Below are 20720 nucleotides of genomic sequence, written 5' to 3' on the forward strand. Positions count from 1 at the left end.
CACACAGACAGAATATTGTATACATAATAAATAAATAAATAAATAAATAAATAAATAAATAAATAAATAAATATTTAAAAAAATAATAATAATAACCTAAAACATAATCATAGTAAATCAGACACTAAAGAACCACAGAAAAGCTATCCTAGGCAAGTCCAGTAGAATAGACGTCCCTGCCAACTGATTTGCGTGATTTATCCCAAAGCTTCTAAATCTACCTGGATTTTAAAATATAGCTTCAAAATACATAAAGCAAGAGTTTGACACAGCCCGAATTACAGTAAGACCAAATTATAAAGTACACAAAAATTAATTTTTTAATTAATGAATGCACTTTTACAAACTACAGCAATACAAGGATGGGCTGTAAATCAATTAAAACCAAACGGAGCAAGGGTGAAAATATAGTAGGCTCCACAGACAGAGAAATATGACTTCATCAAACGTTTACATCTGTACCCTGAACACAGACAATATCCTCCCTGCCATGGGTTACAGCTGAAATTTTAAAGCTTCACTCTGATGGAATTACATGAAAATCTCCACCCAGACTCGGAGCAGCCACAGTCTCTCTCTGGTACACACAGACAGACTCGGAGCAGCCACAGTCTCTGGTACACACAGACAGACTAGGCGCAGCCACAGTCTCTGGTACACACAGACAGACTCGGAGCAGCCACAGTCTCTGGTACACACAGACAGACTAGGCGCAGCCACAGTCTCTGGTACACAGACGCATAACATCAGCCACTTGTTTACTAAGCACAAACCCCACCATGACGTCACATCCAGGGTCTGGAAAAGACGACCCACAAAAAGCCTCTGGTTTCTGGCGGCTCCTGCGATTCCCGTTAAAGAAAATACGAGGCAGTTTGAACCAAGCTCCTACAGCAGGTTCAGAGAACCAGAAGGAACCCCAGTAAAATATACGAGGCCGTTTGTTTGAACAGAGCTCCTGTAACGGGTTTAGAGAAGCAGAGGGAACCCCAATAAAATTCTCTGGCTGAAGTTCTACACGCCTCACCCCAACTGCATGCCTATCTGACAGACCAGGAGAGACCGAACAGTCAAATAATACAAACAAGTCATTCCTACTGATGTGAGTGTCCTCTGTGTGACCTGAGCGCCACCCACCAGGCTTCTCTTTCCCTGTTCCTATGCCACAAAACCCACTGCTCTACCACTGGTCCAGTGGTGGTGATGGGGTCTCATTCTATTTTATGATATGGAAATCATCCTAAATCTCAAAATCACAACTACCAGCCAATGGGATCTGATACTCAATTTGTCTTTCAATACTCCTTTCCACAGCACTGATTCACTGGGGTGACGTATCTCTGTCCTTAGAAATTGCCAACTAATCTGGCTACTTATTACTTGTGTCTAGTTTATGACTGTATTAAAAAGCTGGGGGAGGGTGTTATTGTAGAGTAAAAAAAGCATAAGGGTGGGGGCTGGAGAGATGGCTCAGTGGTTAAGAGCATTGCCTGCTCTTCCAAAGGTCCTGAGTTCAATTCCCGGCAACCACATGGTGGCTCACAACCATCTGTAAAGAGGTCTGGTACCCTCTTCTGGCCTGCAGACATGCACACAGACAGAATATTATATACATAATAAATAAATTAATTAAAAAAAAAAGCATAAGGGTGACCATCTTTGAAAAGGGGAAGCTAACCAGGCCTGGTAGCACATACCTTTAATCCCAGCATTTGGAAAGCAGAGGCAGGTGATCTCTGTGAGTTCGAGGCCAGCCTGGTCTACAGGGCAGGTTCTAGGACAGGCTCCAGAGCTACACAGAGAAACCCTGTCTCAAAGAAAGAAAGAAAGAAAGAAAGAAAGAAAGAAAGAAAGAAGGAAGGAAGGAAGGAAGGAAGGAAGGAAGGAAGGAAGCCCTTTTGTCCCGCTGTGTCAGTTTAACCCACAGGGAGGGGCTGATGGCCCTGCTTCCTCCGGCTTTACTGTCCATGTAGAAAACAACAGCAGTCATGCTTCCTCCCACGGCTCACGAAATCCATTTAAAACATATGCAGACTCTTCCCTTGTTTAAAATATATATGCAGTCTGTCTTCTGCATCCGTGTGCTCCACGCGGGCAGGTTCAACCAACCAGGGGTATAAAACAGTCCACCAAAAAATATCGCTGCCAACCTGGTTGCGTAGACTAGATTTTTAGGATTCGTGTCTAAGTGACATTAACAAAACAACTCTTTATATAGTGACTCTATTGTATTGGACATAATAAATAGCGTAGAAATAAATAAAGTATGCAGATGTGCTCAAGTTCTATTGAAAAGTCTTATCATTTTCTGTAAGAGACTCGAACATCTCTGGACTTCAGTATCGGTGCGGGTCCTGGTAACATACATAATGTGTGTGTGTGTGTGTGTGTGTGTGTGTGTGTGTGTGTGTGTTTAATTTTAATACCAAAACACCTGTCCAAATCAATCTTATAAAATATACTTCTCAATTATTTTCTATGCACACAGGTAGGGATTGACCTGTAAAACAGCACAGTTTCAGAAAACTAAGACCAAAGGAAGAGCAGACGATAAAAGGTACCAGTGATGGTGAATGAGGCCAAATAAATAAATAAATAAAAACTTTAAAAAAAATCCATGATTAGAGCGCAAACTCCTCCAGCCTGAGGATGAAGCAGGCAGCAATTAAGGGTTGCACTGTGCTCATGATGGAAACAAGCCTTCAGAAGCGAGCCTCCTGGGCTGGGAAACCTTGCAGCCTCGCACCCGTCCCCTGCAAGCCGCGATGGCCATCTGTGCTCGCTCCCTCACCCGGAATGTGTTCAGGCCCACATTCAGGCTCAAGGATTCCATGGTGAACCAGACAGACAAGCCCCTGCCCCTTCCAGTGGAGCTCACGTTATACAGAGCATCGTTGCTTTGCTGTGGTTTGTGCTTTGCAAAAAACCTTGGGTACCCTGAAGGACTACAGTGTACTTCAATGTCTTCAGCCCCAGAACTCGGGACCCCGCCTGAACAAAGTGGGGTGCTGAACATTTGGGTGGGAACGCCTAAATGAAACAAATGGACCCAGAAGACATGAACTGCTACTTGAGGCTATCAGCAGGTCACGTGCCAGTGTGAACCAGCCTCCCCCAGCGCTGCAGACTTCATCAGTATGCAGGGTGTTTTCCAAGAAAACACGCAGCTACAGTCTTGTAACAAAGTCAAAAAGAATGCCGTCGGGATTTACATTGCCATATGCAAATGGAACATTTTTCTAGACTACTTTGCTAGAATAATCACTCTGTAACAGTCGAAAATATCTATACCTATATATAGATATCTATGTCGGATCCTATCGGCTGAATAATACATAGACATGTGCACACAAAGGAACATGTCTGCAGCACGAATCTATTTACAGAGAGCTTTGTCGTTGCCATTTTGAGACAGGGTCTTACTATGTAGCCTTGGATGGCCCGGAGCTGGCTACGTAGGTCAGGCTGGCCTTGAACTCATTGACTTCTGCCCGCCTCAGCCTCCCAACTGTGAGGCTTAAAAGGCATAAACCCTCGAGTGATGGTGGGGCAGGCCTTTAATCCCAGCACTCGGGAGGCAGAGGCAGGGGGATCTCTGTGAGTTCGAGGCCAGCCTGGTCTACAAGAGCTAGTTCCAGGACAGGCTCCAAAGCCACAGAGAAACCCTGTCTCGAAAATCAAATAAATAAATTAATTAATTAATTAAATAAAATAAAATAATTAATTAAATAAAATAAAATAAAAGGCATAAGCCACTGGCTGATAACAAGAGTTTTCAGGGACAAATATAATTTACTCAGAGCTCACATGAAGAGAAAAAATTCAGTGTGTGTGTGTGTGGTGGGGGGGGAGAGCTACTGTTTAATTCTGTAATAACACACCGCACTCAGACACACTGAAGGGATTAATGGTCAGCTCATTGAATAGGAATGACAGGAAATGAATTTAGACTAGAGTTTCAAAGCCTTTTATGTAAAAAAGCAGAGAGCAAATATTTTTGGCTTTGTAAGCAACCTACAGTCTTTGTTCCAGAAATTTCCATAGCATCTGTGTATCTGTGACTTATTTTTCATCTACAATGAAAAAGTAATATATATCTTTTCTTCTGAGCCCCTGAGCCAAATAGCCTTGCACTGTTTATCGACTCCTGCCTTCCAGCACAAAAATGAGACGCGAGGAGCCCGATTCCTGTGCCCGTGTGTGTGCGCGCACGCGCGTTACCTCTTTGAATCTCTCCAGCTCGTTCTGGAGGGCCTGTCGGGATATCTCCACCTCGATCATCTGCTGCCGCAGAGTTTCATTGTCGTCCTCAGCTTTAGCACGCTTCTCCTCCACGGTCTCCAGCTCGTGGTGCAATCTGACGGACACATCTTTGGCTACCTGCATTGGACACCGGGGAAACTCATCGGGATATGAAGTCTGGGGCAGGGTGGATGCTAAGGGAACATTCAGACAGCCTCAGAGGAAGAACCATTAGCTTAGTCATAGCAAGAACCCAGGAGATACGCACCAGGCTTATATTTAAACGAAGCAAGTATTACACGCTGAGCACCCCTGATCCAGAAATCGAACATCTAAAACGGTCTAAGATCCGAACCCCTTTAGACACAAGCACTCTGAATAACGAATACAGTCTTACTGTTTCTATTGCTGTGATAAAACTCCGTGACCAAAAGCGGCTCGGGGAGGAAAGGGTTTATTCCACTTACACTCCTACAACACAGGGCAGGACCTGAAGGCAGGGGTGTAGAGGCAGGAGCTGAAGTAGAGGGCATGTGGGGAGCTGCTCACTGGCTTGTTCCCCATGGCTTGCTCAGCCTGCTTTCTTATACCTTCCAGAACCACCAGCCCAGGGACGGCACCACCTGCAATGAGCCGGACCCTCACCCGTCAATCATCAACCAAGAAAAGGTCCTACAGACTTGCCTACAGGCCAGGATTATGGAGGCATTTTCTCAACCGTGAGTCCCTCTTCTCAGATGTGTCTAGCTCGTGTCGAGTAGACAAAAAAAACTATGCATCACAGATACTCAGTGTATAATTTAAGACATGAAACTCTATTGTAAAAGAGAAAATGGTTTTCATAATGAATAATCCACTATGGATAGGACTATCTTCTCATTGAATATCAGCATTAGTGCCAATTCTCCTAGCACTCGAATGCTTCCTGCCAAACAAATCAATGTTAAACCTAAAACTGTTTGGTGGTAGTTGCACATAGCCAAACACTAGTGGTGCACACCTTTAATCCCAGCACTCCTGAGGCAGAGGCAGGCTGATCTCTGTGAGTTCAAGGCCACTCTGGTCTACAGAGTGAGTTCTAGGACAGGCTCCAAAGCTACACAGAGAAACCCTTTCTTGAAAGAAAAAAAAACAAAACAAAACCTAAAAGCAGTAAAAAAATAAAAATTCTGTATGCAGTAGATGTTCCACAGAGTCAAGTTTTTCAAGATGTCTTCTGTGGTTCTTGTGTGGTTAAAACCTTGCAATGCTCAAAGCAATTAAACTCTTTTACTTTTGTTTTTAATTTTATTTATTTTATGCGCATGAGTGTTTTGCCTGCATGTTTTACATGCAGTGCCCATGGAGGCCAGGAGATAGTGGTAGATCCCCCAGAACTGTGAGTTGTAGATGGTTATGAGCCACTATGTGGTCACTAGGAATGGAGCCAGGTCCTTTGCAGGAGCATCCAGTGGTCTTAACCGCCAAGCCTTCTCTCCAGCCTAAAGCTCCTTTACTGTCTGACAGCGAGTGAGGAAAAACTGTAAGACAACCAGAAATCACCCTCTCTCACACTGCCTGGCACTGCATGAGTGGCTGAGAACTCTGTGTGTTTGAGACCAGCTTGGTCTACAAGAGCTAGTTTCAAAACGATAAAGAAACCTTGTCTCAAAAAAAAAAAAAAATATCTCAAATAAAACATTTTCATCTAGGTAGTTTTATTTTACATTTTCTGTTTCAAAAAAAGATATTTAAATTTTATTTTATATGTAGAGGTATTTGCCTACATGTCTGTATGTCACGTTCATCCCTAGTACCCACTGAGACCAGAAGAGGGGGCATCGTATATTGTGGGAGATGTTAGCGAACACCATGTGGACGCTGGGAATCGAATCCATATGGAGTGGGTAGGTAGGTGTGTGGAGTTACCACCTCAGAGTCCTAGCCACAGAACGCCGTGTGAGCGCACTCACCTTCAGATCCTGCTCCAGGCTTCTGATGAGCTCCCCGTCCACCTGCCCTGTTTCTGCCACTTTCAGGCTTTTCTGCTCGGCCTTCCTGAGTCGGTACTGCAGAATCCTGCAGTTCTTGTTGGCGCGGTCCAGCTCTCTCCGGAGCTCCTGCAGCTGGTAACTGTCCTCTTCTAGATAGCTGTCTCTCATCTCCTCCATCTCTGCACGGAGTTCATCTAGTTCATCCTAGAGACCCAGACGCCACAGGTGAGCCAGACCCTCGCAGGAAGGCAGCCTCTCTCCATCCGCGAGCCCACCCCACTCCACCCAATACACTCAATGTCGAATGCTCATGGCCATACCAAGGGACCACTGGAAATTCTCACAGGAGATGGTAAACTCACCAAGTATTCTTCTGAACTGAAGATGCAGTGATAAGTCCCGCCCCTTAGGGGGCGTGTTTGCCTCGGGCTAATGTTTACCTATAAATCTGGCAAGCTTGCACCACCACCGCCTGGCTAGCTCAGTCAGTAGAGCATGAGACTCTTAATCTCAGGGTTGTGGGTTCGAGCCCCACGTTGGGTGCCATTCTGTTGTAATATGAGCGGTTGGGCTACGTCCCCAGCACCCCGGCCACCTGCTAGCTTATGCCCCAAAATAATTACATGGACACTGTATTCTTTTAAACACTGCTTGGCCCATTAGCTCTAGCCTCTTCTTGGCTAACTCTCGCACCTGGACTAGCCCATTTCTAATAATGTGTGTAGCATCGCTCTTACCAGCAAAGATTCAGCATGTCTGACCTGGCGGCTTGCTCCATCGTGTCTGCCTGGGAGAGGGGAGCATGGCCTCTGCTCCAGAGAGCAGAGCTGTCGAGTCTGAGCTCACTTCCTCTTCCCCCCAGCATTCTGTTCTGTTTACTCCACCCACCTATGTTCTAACCAATAAAATGGGCCAAGGCAGTTTCTTTATTAGCCAATGACCTTCCTCCCATCTAAAACAGTCCCCATGACTCCTTACATATCCAGAAGAGAAATCACCTCTACAAATAACCAAGCCCTCAGAGTCAAGCCAAAGGCACCAGTTACGTACTAAGATGAACCAGGCAGACCTTCTACCTTCGATGGACATAAAGTTTAGCAGGATAATAACTGTTGACTGCCGTGGAATTACAGCACACCTGCGAACGTCTCTAAAATTCTATTCTACGATACAAATGTTACCATTTGATGACTCTAATGAGCAACATTTTCCTCCACTATTTCAAATACAAGCTGAGTTTAGTTTTGTTTTGTTTTTCAATCTCCTATCCTGCATCTCACAAACCTCCCATTTTTACTACAAAGATGAGCGCTCTCTGGATGCAAAAACATTGCATGAAATGATAAAAGTCCACTCCTCCACACCGAGCTCTGGTGAGCTCTGGCCTTAGGCCTCTACCCAGTTCAGTCTGGATAGCAAAATGAATTCATACTGTTTCCCATGCCACCGAACAAAACTGTGTTGTGATGTGACCTTCTGAAAAAAATCAAGATGTCCCCAACAGGCCAGTCTCAATGCCATGGTAACACACTCCCTGGTACTTTCATCTTCATGGGGAGCAGAGTAAGCTGCAGTAACCGGAGAAGTACGAGCTCTTCTCCTCTGGTTCCCTCTCCCTGGTCCTGCCTTACAGGCAGAGTCACTATGAAATACCCAGTCTGCTGTCTTCAGTCTGTCTAGAAAATCTACCCAGCCCAAGGAACTCTAGATTCAAAGGAGCAGGTGAGCTTGATTCCAGAACTGCCAACCCGAGACTTTGACCCCTGGCTTCCCTCTTACCCAACAGCCTAGACTCCTGGAAGTTTTATCTTCTCAGTGGGTGACTCTCCTCCCAGGCTCCCTAATCCCAACCCTAATTCAGGTTTCGGGCCTCAATCCCAAAACAGAAGAAAACCATTCTAAGGCTCCAAGCTTCCCAGCAAGCCTCCATCCAGATCCTAGGGTGTCTACTCTACAACTGGGGAATTAACCTTTAGAATGTAAATTCGGTGACTCCGCCCATTACCATAGCCTTCAGAGCTTCTTTTCTTTCTCAAATTCCTGCCCAGCACCCCTTCCCAGCACACTGGGCCTTGGGGAACCTCAGGGTCTGTAGCCCTCTGTTCTTCCCTACTGAAAATGTTTCTGCCCAGATCCACGGGGTCAAAACCCTCTTGTAACGTGTAAAGCACACGGGTTAAGGCTCTATGAACAGTCCCGGGGTGTCTGTGCGTCTCTCGCCTTTCTCCCATCTCTTATCACCAATTAGTAATATTAGTGTTTTTTTTTCCCCCATTTCTCAACCTACCCGACAGTAAGCTCTGAAGGCTGGAAACCTCATCCCCTGGCCCTTACCCAGAGCGGCAGAAGGCTCACAGCAGGCTCTCAAAAACATTTGTGGTATGAACACAAGAAACATCAACATGCAGAAAAGACCAAATCATCAGGACAACGGAACTCCAACTTAACTGCCACACTGCTTTTGCTGCAGTCTTGAGGACTGGTAAAGAAACCTCCCCCCAAACCTGCAAATGTAGAGCCATACACTGAATATATATTCTTTCGAATATGAAATATTTCAAAATATTTCAAGAAAAAGCAATTAGGGGAAAGCACTAAGGAAAGCATTCTAGAAATTTTCGCGACTTGTTTAGTATTTGGTGATTCAAATGCCTACAGAATAAGGCGCTCAGTTATTCCTATTTATTTTGTTCAATTAATACTGAGGCCCTAGAAAAAGAAGAAACTCTCACCCACACTTGAACGCCCTCAATAGCCTTTCTGGCCCTCCTATTCAGTTTGATCCAGGGATCTCGGGGTTCTCACCATCCTCCCCAATCCTGATTTGTTCTTAAAGCTAGGACTTGGCTCCCAATATCTGAGCCTCAGCTTGAGAAGACCCTGCACGGAAAGAAATGTCCCGATAAGGAGATTATCTTGGGTAAAGGTGAAGTAAAGGAAACAGGAGGAAATCCTGGTGGGCTCGCCTGGAGGAAGATGCTCTCCAATCAACCTCAGCTATACAGAATATTCTAGAACACAAACTGGGAGCCCATCCCCCTAACCCCCTAACCCCAGCTTGCAGCTTCCTCCTAGCTGCCCACTATCCTGATCAACAGAATCCCTGTGGGCTGCTGGCCAGCTAATCTAACCTGATCGGTGAGTTCCGGATTCAATAGGACACTCTGACAAAATACTATAAAATAATAAAATGAAGATCAACTGTTAACATCCTGCATCCACAGGAATACACATACGTGTGTATGCTTGCATGGACGCGCGCGCGCACACACACACACACACACAAACCGTCACCTGCTAATGCTCAAAAAAACCCTCACCCTCTTATACAATATTTTATGCTAACATTGAAAATATCACTAAAATAAATCTATTCTGCTGGGTTGTGGTGGCACACACCTTTAATCCCAGCACTCTGGAAGGCAGGGGTAGGTGGATGAGCTGTGGGTCACGACCCCTTTGGGGTTGTCTAAAACCATCGGAAAACTTTGTTACGATTCATAACCACAGCAAAATGACAATTGAGAAGCAGCCATGAAAATGATGTTACGGTTGGGGTCACCACAATGTGAGGAACTGTATTAAGAGGTCACAGCATTAGGAAGGCTGACAACCACACATTAGCCTACCTAATGAGATCCAATCTCAAAAAAAAAAAAAAAAAAAAAAAAGCCAAGGTATAATGCTTAGAATTATCTGTTCTGTTCTTAAAAGACTGTGTATACATAAGAAGATGGCAGATACAGTTCTCAGATATGAAAGTGTTCCTTGGTTTCCACACATTTCAATAGAGGAAGCTGGTCCACCCTACCGCTGGCTATGCTCGAGTGATGGGTTAAACAGTGATTACCAGCTAAAAGCAGTTTTCGATGCACCTTCACCTCTGAATGAATATCCCTGGAAAGAAGCTGTGTCTGGCTGTAACCGACTCCCTTGAAGGAGGCTGTGTCTGTGGAGACTGGGGACGGGCTGGAATTTCAGTACTGTGGGAAGATTAGAATTTTGCGGGTTCCGAAGCTGATTACTTTATCTTCGGCGAGTGTTAAGCCTTTTCGAACAGCCACGCCTTGCCCCACTCTGGAGCTGAACAAACACCTCATGATAACAAACAAAGTCTCCCCCTAAAAAAACTATTAACTCAGCACAGCAACCGCTTCCACCAAGCCAAGGGCTAAGCACCCTGGGCCTACGACTCCCCCATTGCTGGAGCCACCTCCCTGCTACACCACCCCCAAGGAGTTTTAAGTGGCTTTACAAACAGCTTTCTCTGTTCTGTAAAACCACAAAAGCCCTGTGAAACTGCTTTCACGTTGGAACACTGGAACACGGAATTAGGAGTAACCTAAATCAGTGCTCCTGGGCCATGGTCACTCAAGATGGCTCCAGAACAAAGTACTTCTTATTCTCTTTAAGATGAGAGCCGTGATTTGTCTGCTGGCACCCCCCAAACCACTGAACAGGCCATATGTAGACAGATAATTTTATTCTGGGTACAAATAACCACCCACATTAGTAGAACTGGATGCTAGAAAAAGATCCGAATTATTCTCATTTCAACCGCTGCTTCCATAACCTCGTATTTTACATCAATTTCTGAAACAGAAGGTACCCTATATCATGCACTTTAACCTCCGAGCTAACCCTAAAATAAGCCTCCATTTTCAGTGACAAGAAACCAAACAGTGGCCAGACCCTGTAATCTAGGTCTCAGAGCTAAGAAAGGAAAGTTGACTGCAAACAAGGCTGTCTGCTACCACACTCCAGTCTCAAGTAAATACAACAAATTGCCTGTTACAGGCAGGGCAGACGAGACAGTAACAAACCTACAATTGTAGCTTTTAAAAGCCCAGCATCCATGTAAACGAAGGAACGTTGCCTGGCATTTAGAGACTGAGAGTGGATGGCACACATCCACGTTCGTTAGAGCAACTGGCACTCAAGGAAAGATGGCAGCAGCCGGGGAAGACACAACGATTCTCATTTTAAAAGCAAGGAACCCGGGAGTTCAAACGCTCTCCTGACAGAGCAGGCCTGTTTCAGAGGTAAACTGAGGCCGGCATTCCAACTCTTTCTATGGCCTGGAAAACTGTGATCTTTAGATTACCCCAGAGGCCAATTATGAATCATGTAAGAGGGCAGTAGCCGCTTGAAACCTGAAAGGCGCTATACTCAGACAGGGGTCAGGGTGGATTGTGGTGGTTCTTTCTGAGAACATGGGAGATTTCAGAAGACAAAGTGTTCCCGAACATTAGAGACGTCTGCCACTTTTGTCATTTTTCAAGACTATCAAACAAAGCAGAACATGCATTGTTTCGGCAGATCGAATTTTGATATAGTAAATAAAGCCAAAGAAAATGCTGGTGTCTCTACCCCCCATACACACACACAAATTTCTCTCTTTTCTTTTTAAGATTTAGTATTACTTTTTTATTTACATATATGTGCCTGCATGGATTTATGTGAACCATGTGTGTGCAGATGCCCTCTGAGGCCAGAAGGCATGGGACCCTTATGAGCTGTGGTGAACTGCCAGGTGGGTGCAGGAATGGAACCCAGGTCCCCCGCAAGAGCGGCAAATGCCCTCACTGGCTGAGCCATCGCTCCAGCCCCGATGACCTTTTAATGCAGGATTTATAAGGGGAAAAAAAAGCAGTATCCTTAATCAATATTGCTTTTGAGCATTAGACTGCTCGGATAACTTTAAATATTAGGTCATTATCTCATTCAAAAACTACATTTTTATGATATATTTTTATCTGTAAAGTATTACAGTGTGTTTATTCTTGCGGGGAGGGGTTACACACCACACATACTTAAGGAAGCCAAGAGAATTAACTTTCAGAAATTGGCTCTCTCTCCTTCCACCAGGTATGTGGCAGGCATCAAACCCAGGTTTGGGAACAACTTTGATACCCACTAAGCCACCTCCCTGCGCATTACTGTATTTTTAAAATATTTTATGTAAAATGGATTCTTGAGATTGCGTGAAGCTGTCCAATGACTCCCCTTTGCTACAGATAATGAATCAAGCCTTTTAACAGACATCAGATTGGAAGGGTGTTGGGTGCCACCTGTGTCTACCCATAAACACAAAATCCAGGGTTTCTTGGTATAACTACCCAAACTCTAGATCACACTAATGACGATATTCAAATGTCATTTCTCTTCATCAAAGATTAATGGCACACATGGGTGAAAATGCCGTAATAAAATCCATCCATCACTCGGTACCTGACGTTAAAAAAGATCAGTAACTACTCCTACATTAATAATTCCTTGCAAACAGACCCAGCGGGAACACTGACAGTCCTTTGGTTACTGTTGCAATAGTCTCCTCTTCTGGGAGTTTACCACAGAAAATACTGTCTTTTGTCGTAGAGGAATAATCCGCCTCATTTCCTTTGGGACAAGGGAAATGCTCTGTGCGGGGGACCAGCTGTGGCTGAGCAGGCCCGGGGACGGCTACTATTGTTTCCCAAGTCACAGTCCAGCCAGCAGCTGAGTGGCGGCGACTGTCCCAGGCCACAACGTCTTGCCACCTAAGATTAGCATATTGGTGCTTTCATGGCTGAATAAAGAAAGCACCGATATGTAAAGCAGAATGTCGGGGAAGAATAAAGAATATCCGCGTTAACACTCGCCCCCACCCTCAAGAAAAAGGAAGGCGAAGGAAGGGGGGAGGGGAGGAGGGAGGAGCTGACCCTCCAGAGGCTGAGATGCTAATTCTTGCCCGTACTAACACCCAGCCCTCAGGCCACGCTAAGCACCTGCCATTCAGTCAGCCAAATGGAACAAACCCTGTAGTCCTGAAACTAAAAATCTCCCCCAAAACTCGGGGTGTTCCGGGTGCCAAATCTGTGCTTACTATCCAGATGACGGGGTTCAAACCACGTGACCTCCCACAACACCTCAGTGATTAAGAAATCACTCCGCCCAAGAAGCCGGTGTTGCGGCCTTCATTTTTTTTTTTTTTTTTTTTTTAAGTAAAAGTGATTCTTAGAAAATAACCCAGAAAGCAGAGCGGAAAGGAACAGCCCTTCCTAGCCTAGCACTGGGCCACCACGCAGGACATGGTGTCCGGATGGTGTCCACTGTCCAGGGGCACGTTGTGAGCGCGTCACAGTAAAGAGTGAGAGACTGCAAAGGATGTTTTCGAAACCTGCCAGTGAACTCAGTGATGACCTCGGGAGAAAGCCCGCAGAAACGGAGGGCATAATAAATACGTGGGCAACGAGCAGCTCTACTTGTCCGATTGTCCAGGGCGCTCAAGCGAAAATGCCAGGCAGGGAGGAACCAGGCGAGCGGTTTGTGAATTCTGTCCTCAGCAATAAGAAACTTGTCTGGGTTTGTCTAGAACAGACCCAAAGGCATAGGATACCTACGCTGGATACCTTAATTTCTGAGTATTCTCTGTGAGTTAATCAGAGGTCAAGTGTGTTTCTACTTGTCCTTTCGAGCAAAGGCAAGCCACCGGAACTGAAGCATTCTAGTTTTTTCATCTAATTATCTAGTGCCCTTTGATGAAAGAACAGACAAGAGTTAGTGATGACCCTACATGCTTCTCACAGAAGAGAAAGTGTCCTAACGCAAAAGATGCCCTTCAAATTTCCTTACCAGTGAGACATCCTCCCAGACCTTATTTTCTTATTACAGACACTCTGGTCAAATCAGAAAGTTCTGGACCGCCACGGTAACAGTTCTCTCTCAGAAAATAATATGATGCTTCGCGTAATCACAACATCCAGAACTTGTAAGTGTAAAACCTCTGGACAAAAATCTCTTCTTAGAGGCCGGGCGGTGGTGGCGCACGCCTTTAATCCCAGCACTCGGGAGGCAGAGGCAGGTGGATCTCTGGGAGTTCGAGACCAGCCTGGTCTACAGAGCTAGTTCCAGGACAGGCTCCAAAGCCACAGAGAAACCCTGTCTCGAAAAACCAAAAAAAAAAATCTCTTCTTAGAGAACACTGGTGCAGCCAGATGCTGTTATCTCAGGAGTTCTGTGCCAGAAGCAGGCATCCCTCTATCATGGGGGGAAGGGGCAAGGTACCCCAGTGTGGTATCAATAAGCAAAAGGCAAAATGAAGTTTATAACTTACACATTCTAGCTACCACGAGCAAAAAAGGAATGCCGACAGCCCACACCTCATGAGGTCACTGTGACAGTCCAACCAGTGTCTACACAAGGGGGCAGGCTCGTTGACCTGTAGGAGAGTCCGTTAGGATCCCTGTTCTTTTCAAAACTGAACTACTATATATAGGAAGCTTCTGAAGGACCCAGCAGACACACGGCATATATATACCAGGCAATTATTCTGGCTTCCTGCGCCTCCTTCAGACCCCTTCTAACCAATTCTTTCTCCTGCTGTCCAAGGAAAGGCTGAAGGATGGAGTCCAGGGCTCAGCGAACGGACAGCCAGGACACTTTCTCCCCAGGAAGCAGCAACTGAACACGTCTTGCAGATCAAACCCTACCAGTGGGATTTCTGTAGCCTTTCACAGGCCGGTGAGACATGCTCATTATGGGCCTTTCCCCTAGGAAAGCAAAAGAGAGCTCCGAAGTATTGTGTGGTGTCCAGGCAGAGTGCAGCCGGGGAGGAGGCTCTGCAGAGGGCAAACAGAAGGGGCACCACTCCTGAGCGAGATGCTGAGTGTCTGAGGAATCAGAGTTAGGATGGGCACAACAGCAGCAGGGTCTGGAAGGTGTGGGCCGGTAGCACAGACGTTGCTCAGCATGCGCAGTCTTGTGTTCTACACCTAGCATGCTGGAGAGTGGAGGATGCGGGCAAACCCCAAACCATGTTGTAAAGGTCCGATGAAATGTCAAATACGCATAAATCAGGCTCCAAGGTCAAAAAGCTGCTTTCATTCACTGGGGTTTAAGCAAACGTTTAAAATCGAGGAAGGCAAGGCAAATAAAGCGGTCATCCAAAAATGAGCTTAGAAATGATGTCTAGGCGGCCTGCTCTCAGATGGAGGATGCTGTGACAGTTTCTTTAAAAGAAAACTCCATTTTCTGCTGCCCAGCAGTTTGGATCTGGATGCCTGGGATTTGATCAGGACTGCTGCAGACCATGGGGCTGCAAACGCGTCGTTTCTTTTCTCACCCCGCAGGATGCTGTGTTCCCTAGTGCTACACACACACACAGCTTAGCTGCCTTATTCTGTCCACACCTCTGAAATGTACGCTGCTGTCTATTACATAAGACCAAGTGGCATATACATTATCGGAAGCGTCCCAAAGTGCTCAGTTCTCCCTTCTGTCTGCCTTGCTTCACGTATGATAACTACTGGACTCAAGAGTAACTTCTGATAAACGATTTGGGTTCTGAGGACCCACAGTTAAGGTGTTCATTCCAGCTTGACTTGTTCACTAATCACCTTAAAAACCTGAACCGCCCCTCCCCCCATCCCAGCCTCAGTACAGGGCCTCAATCAGGCAGGTCCAACACCTGCTAACAAAACAAACCACATAACCCACTGGGGAAAGCATGGGCAACCTGGCTCTGTGGAGGATATTCAACAGGATGGTACCAGAGGTGTGAAGAGTTACATTCCTGGTGTTATTTACTAACCCGAGGGTTACAAAAATTAGGTCACTTTCACACACATACACACACCGGAGAGCGCCCCGTTTTCTCCTATCAAACCGCCACTTACTCTCCACCCCCTGCTGTTTTCTCTGTGTAACCCAAATGTTTAACTCAACCCCCAACACTGTTTATACCCTCTGTTCTGCAGGCCAGCCCCAAAGAGAAGATGGAGACCGATTATCCATCCCGGGGCTAACAAGACAAGACCATGGCTGGCGGGCCCCACTGGGTAATAATACTCAAGAGTGCGGGAGGCTGCGGTTCCTTCGAAAGAGTCCTTCCCTGACACAGGTTTTGAAAACCTACTTGTGGTCACTTACACAGGGCTGCTCCCACAAATACTGCTGTCCCTGAACACAGGCTGCAAGTTCAAGGCACTTCTTCTGAATTTCAAATTTGTTTATCACTAAAAGGACCAGCCCCCTCTGCTACACCCACAAAGGCCTGGAGGAGACCGAATGGCGGGCCCAGCTTTCTGAACCCTCAGGAGGACCTGCGGGCAAGTCCGGCACCTGGAAACCAGACTGCACGCAAGCGTGTGGGGTCACGGCTGGGCATTTAGATAACCCGCAACAGGTGACACTGTGGGGGTCCATGTTTTCAAAATGATTTACAGCCACCCAAAAGGCATCAGAGAAAACACGCCAAGACTTCTAAAAACAGTAAGAGCAAAAAATTGAAAAACAGACCTACAAGTCACAAGTTTGGGGGTTCAGTTACTAGAACCTAGTAGATCTGGAGAGCAGTGGGGTGCAAAACAGAAGAGGTAAGGAGTTAATGAGGCTCCCCCAGGAGTCAGGGTTCGGAGGCAGCCAGAGGACCCGGGGTCGGCCTCTGAGACACCTGCCACCCCAGAGGTCGCTCACCTTGAGGTAGTCATTTTCCGAACGTAGTTCCTCCATCTCCCTCAGCAGCTCTTCCTCCTCGGCCACCACCAGGAGCCGGGGCTGTTCGCCCAAGCTAGGCTCCCTGGGGGTCCCGAGAATCGTCCGCTCAGGTAGCGTTCGGCCCCCAACATCTTCCAGCGAACCGGGTCCCGGGGACCCTGAGGGGGCCCCGCCTGGGCTGCTTCGGCCCCCGAAACTGGCACCAGCGACAGGGGGCGCCGTGAGCAGGGAGGGGGGCTCGGGGCTGCCCGGCGGCGGCCCGCGGGCTCCAGAGCTCTGGGTGGGTGCTCCGCGCAGGGGCTCCCGGTCACTGGAGCCGGTGCCCGACTCGGCGTCGCTGCTGGCGGCTGGGAGCAGGCGCTGCTCATCAGACAAGGGTTCGGAGGCGCAGTCGGAGAGATCCGAGCTGCTATCCGTGTGGCTGATACGCGAGCCGGCCACCGAGGTCACCGAGAGGGTCACAGCGGGGACCCGAGCGGCGGGAGCCGGGGGCCCGACGGCACGAGCTGGAGGCGTCCCGGGGCTGCGCTTGGCTTTGCGGCCCTTCGCGATGGCAGGCGGCGGCTCAGCCCCAGCTGGCCTCCCGACCCGGGGCAGTGGTTCCGCCGGCCCCGAGCGCGCCGCCCTCCTGGTTCCCGGGGCGGCCTTGGCGCCACCCGCCGACCTGGCTCCGGAGCCCGGCGGCGGCTTGTCCTTCGCGCCGGGGACTACGCCGCTGCGTCGGGAGAGGCGGCCGGGTGCGGCCGGGGGCCCGGGCGACGGCGGCGCCTTCCCAGCGAGGCTGGGCGAGCGTGGAGCGGCGGGAGTCGGGGCACGGCCCGCAGAGGAGGTAGTGGCCGTGGCGGGCCGCGTGTGCAGATCCTTGAGGAAAGGTCTGGCGGGCGAGGGTGCGCGGTGCAGCCGCCTCCTCTCGGCCAGCGGGTGCAGGTGGTGGTGGCGGTGATGCTGGCCGGCTAGCTGCGGCTTGGCGTCCGGGGCGCCGCCGCCCGCGGGGCCGTTCAGTGTCTCCATGGCCCGGGCGGCGGTCGCGATCCGCAGCTCAGGCGGCAGATGCTCCGGGCGGCGGTGGCGGCGGCGTGCAGCCTCCCCGCGCGCCCGGTCATCACTGACCCCCTGCCCCGCCCGGCGTGCGCCCCGCGCTCCCGCCGTCCCCTCCCCCTCCCTGGGCACACCCGGGGGAGTTTCTCCCCTCGCTCAGGTCAACGGCGCTTGGGTTCTCGTGGCACAGCCGCCGCGGTCGTTCGCATCCCCAGCACCGTGCGTTCAGAGCTCGGAAGCCGCCGCGGCCTCGCACAAAAACACTTGTCTGGCGGCGCGCGCCTGGCTCCTGCGCTCCGCTCCCCGCCCACTGCCAGTCCGCGGGGACCGGCTGGCAGCCACAGCTTCTGCTTCTGCCCGGCGGCTCCGGCGGAGAGAAGCTGCACGCGCGCTCCCCTCCGTCCCGAGCCCGGCGCGCAAGCCCCGCCTCCTGCCAGGCGGCCGGGGAGGGGAGGGGAAAGAAGGGCTGGGCGGGCTGGAGGGCGGAGCCGGAGCTCTTGGGGACGCGGAGCCCCAGTGCCCACACGCCCGCACGTCCTCTTCTCCAAGGACCACTCTTTGCCTTCGGATGTACTGGGGACGCCACCCACTGCTGGCTAGGGAGAGAAAACGCTGGGATGAAGGGAGGGAAGAGAACGGGCATGGGCCACTTGGGGACACTGAAGGTGCGGGCGGTATGGAGGGTGGGTGCCAGCTTTCTCTCCTTCGGTCCAGCCTCCTCTATCCCCCTCGTACCTCTCCTCTTCTGCACGCTCCCTACCGTTCTCCCCAGAGCTTCTTTAAGGATCACTGGTATTGGATGCAGCGTCAGGACCAGCATAGCGCTCCACAGTTGGCACCCCCAGTGGCCTGGGCAGCTCCGAGAGGGAGGAGCCGCTGTAGAAATAGGAGAAGCAGTTCGCCAAGCTTGGAGTCTGAAAGGGAGCTCACATTTATAGTTCCTGTGGCCTTGAGTCAGGCGCTACCCTGTGCACGCTTTATCGTCCTAGTAACAGTCCCGAATTGGAAACGCTGTCTTCAGAATGAGACACGGGCGCGAGGAGGTGAAGCCGCTTGTCTGAACTCCGTGGCTGAGCCGGGATTCAAACCCAGGTCCGCGGGAGTCTCAGCCAAATAGGAACCCGAGTCCGGTCTCCGCCCCTGTGCAAGTCGCTTGGCCTTGGGAGTCTCGGATTCCCTCCTCATCTGTAGAATCAGAGAATACCGACTCTGGATGTATTCTGATTAAACGAGGAAATAGGAAGACGCACTCATCAACTGGAAAGTGCTTTTGACAGTGAGCAAGCTTTACGACCCAGGCTTTGGATGGGCAATTAATACTCAGAGCGACGACAAGCTTAAGTTGTTTTTCGTCTAGCCTTGGCTTTTGGGAAGCAAGGGGAACTCTTTGCTTTCCTGAAAGATGTGCTGGTCTTTGAGCAGAGGCTAGTTCACAGCCCAGTGTAAGGAGGATAAGGCTTAGAGCTAAGTCTGTGGAGGGGAGAGGCAAGGACTCCGAGCCTGAGTCATCTTTGCTGAGAGCAGCAGGATGGGGCCGAGGGAGGTGAGTGGGGGTGGCTGGAGCATAAAGAGAGAGGAGAGGACAGACTTGGAAATGGGAAAGGAAAACTGTACTCCAAAATCTTTTAACGACAGAATGATCCTACTTAGCCGGAACTGTCCGAAGATGGAGGAGAAACTGACTTTTTTTTTTTTTTTAAGTATAAATCCGGAAAGTCATGCTCCTGGAAGATGCCGTGTCTTGTTGGAGCTAAAACTCAGACCCTACTTGCTCTTACAGGCCTGGACTTCTGGAAATCTTTTGAAAGTGAGATATACCAAATATAATCCGTCCTGAGTAGTCGTGTCCCTTAGAATGCTTGGAGTGGGAAAGAACACTAGTTGGTTAGATGGTGAGCCAGGAAAGAATAGGCCGGCAGCCACGCTTGATGAACCATGTCCACTAGAGGGCGCTCCAGTGCCCCCTTCGGAACCAAAGCGGAAACTCCAATCCCCTGCAGGTGGCTTAGAACCCCCACACCCTCACATTCCTGAAGAATTATGTCCAGGACTCTAAAGCACAGCATGTCACCTCTTCAGACTATACACAGTCACGCTAATTCCACCCAAAAGCGTTTCACTAAGTTGTCTTTCAAAAACATCCACGAGACTGGTACCCAACTTCCTTTCCCTTCAAAGAGGACAAAGTTCCTCTTTCTTAGGGTGATGGTGATGCTACCGCACTCGGCCCTGGTGTTAGGTAATGCTTTGTTTTCCTGCTTCCTGTGAGTTAATGAGTTTAAAGAAACAGGTGCTTGTAGGGTTGGTGACACGGCTGACTGGCGTGGCTCAGCGAAAGCAAGTGGACTGGAATTCCAACCACACCCCAAGTAAAAAGCGGAGCGTCCTTTTGTGACCGGCGCACTGGAGGAAATGGGTCCAGTAGATCCCGGAAGCTCAATGGTCAGCCAGTCTAGCAGAAACAAATGTGCTCTGGGGTCTCGAGAGAGTGAAGGAGAGAGAGAAAGAGAGAAGACAACTGTATGAGTGTGCTCTGGGATGCACACCTATACATGCACCACACACCCACACGCAGGCAAGTGTGGACGGGCACTTGAACACACACGCACACACGCATGCACGCACACGAGCACGTGCGGTTCTGCTGCCTGTGGGCAAGGTGTTTCAAGTCGACTGTAATTTGAGAATTTGTTTTCTGTTATCAAACTAGTCTAAAGATTAATGATTTGTAATTTAAACGAAACTTAATTTTTTTTATTCTGAACAACAAAACAGGATGTGCCTGTGCCTACTTGGTTCCTCTGCCCTTGGATGTAAACCTTTACTCGGCCCTCGTCAGAAAGTGCTGGACCAGCCTGCCTCTGCCTTAGTCTTAAAGGTCATCTTATGGCAGAGGCAGGCGGATCTCTGTAAGTTTGAAGCCAGCCTGGTCTACAAGAGCTAGTTCCAGGACAGGCTCCAAAGCTACAGAGAAACCCAAATAAATAAATA

At 48.8% G+C, this 20720-nt stretch overlaps 1 protein-coding gene across 4 annotated transcripts in view; it reads right to left on the minus strand.

Moving 5' to 3' along the window:
• The window catches only part of Mtcl1 (microtubule crosslinking factor 1), a 124509-nt gene extending 106665 nt beyond the window's left edge, over positions 1-17844 (minus strand). For 3 of the 4 annotated variants that reach the window (XM_005367576.2, XM_013353952.2, XM_005367577.2), the window contains exons 1-3: positions 16671-17824; positions 6195-6419; positions 4222-4380 (exon numbers count right to left, since the gene is read on the minus strand). In XM_005367576.2, the coding sequence (XP_005367633.1) occupies positions 4222-4380; positions 6195-6419; positions 16671-17702 (1416 nt within the window). In that variant the 5' untranslated portion in view covers positions 17703-17824. Of the gene's footprint in view, positions 1-4221; positions 4381-6194; positions 6420-16670 lie in introns of all 4 variants that reach the window. The other variant, XM_026789483.1, reaches the window with a different exon arrangement.
• Positions 17845-20720: the final 2876 nt, after the last annotated feature.

Source organism: Microtus ochrogaster, unplaced genomic scaffold (genome assembly GCF_000317375.1).
Source record: "Microtus ochrogaster isolate Prairie Vole_2 unplaced genomic scaffold, MicOch1.0 UNK20, whole genome shotgun sequence".
Classification (NCBI taxonomy): domain Eukaryota; kingdom Metazoa; phylum Chordata; class Mammalia; order Rodentia; family Cricetidae; genus Microtus; species Microtus ochrogaster.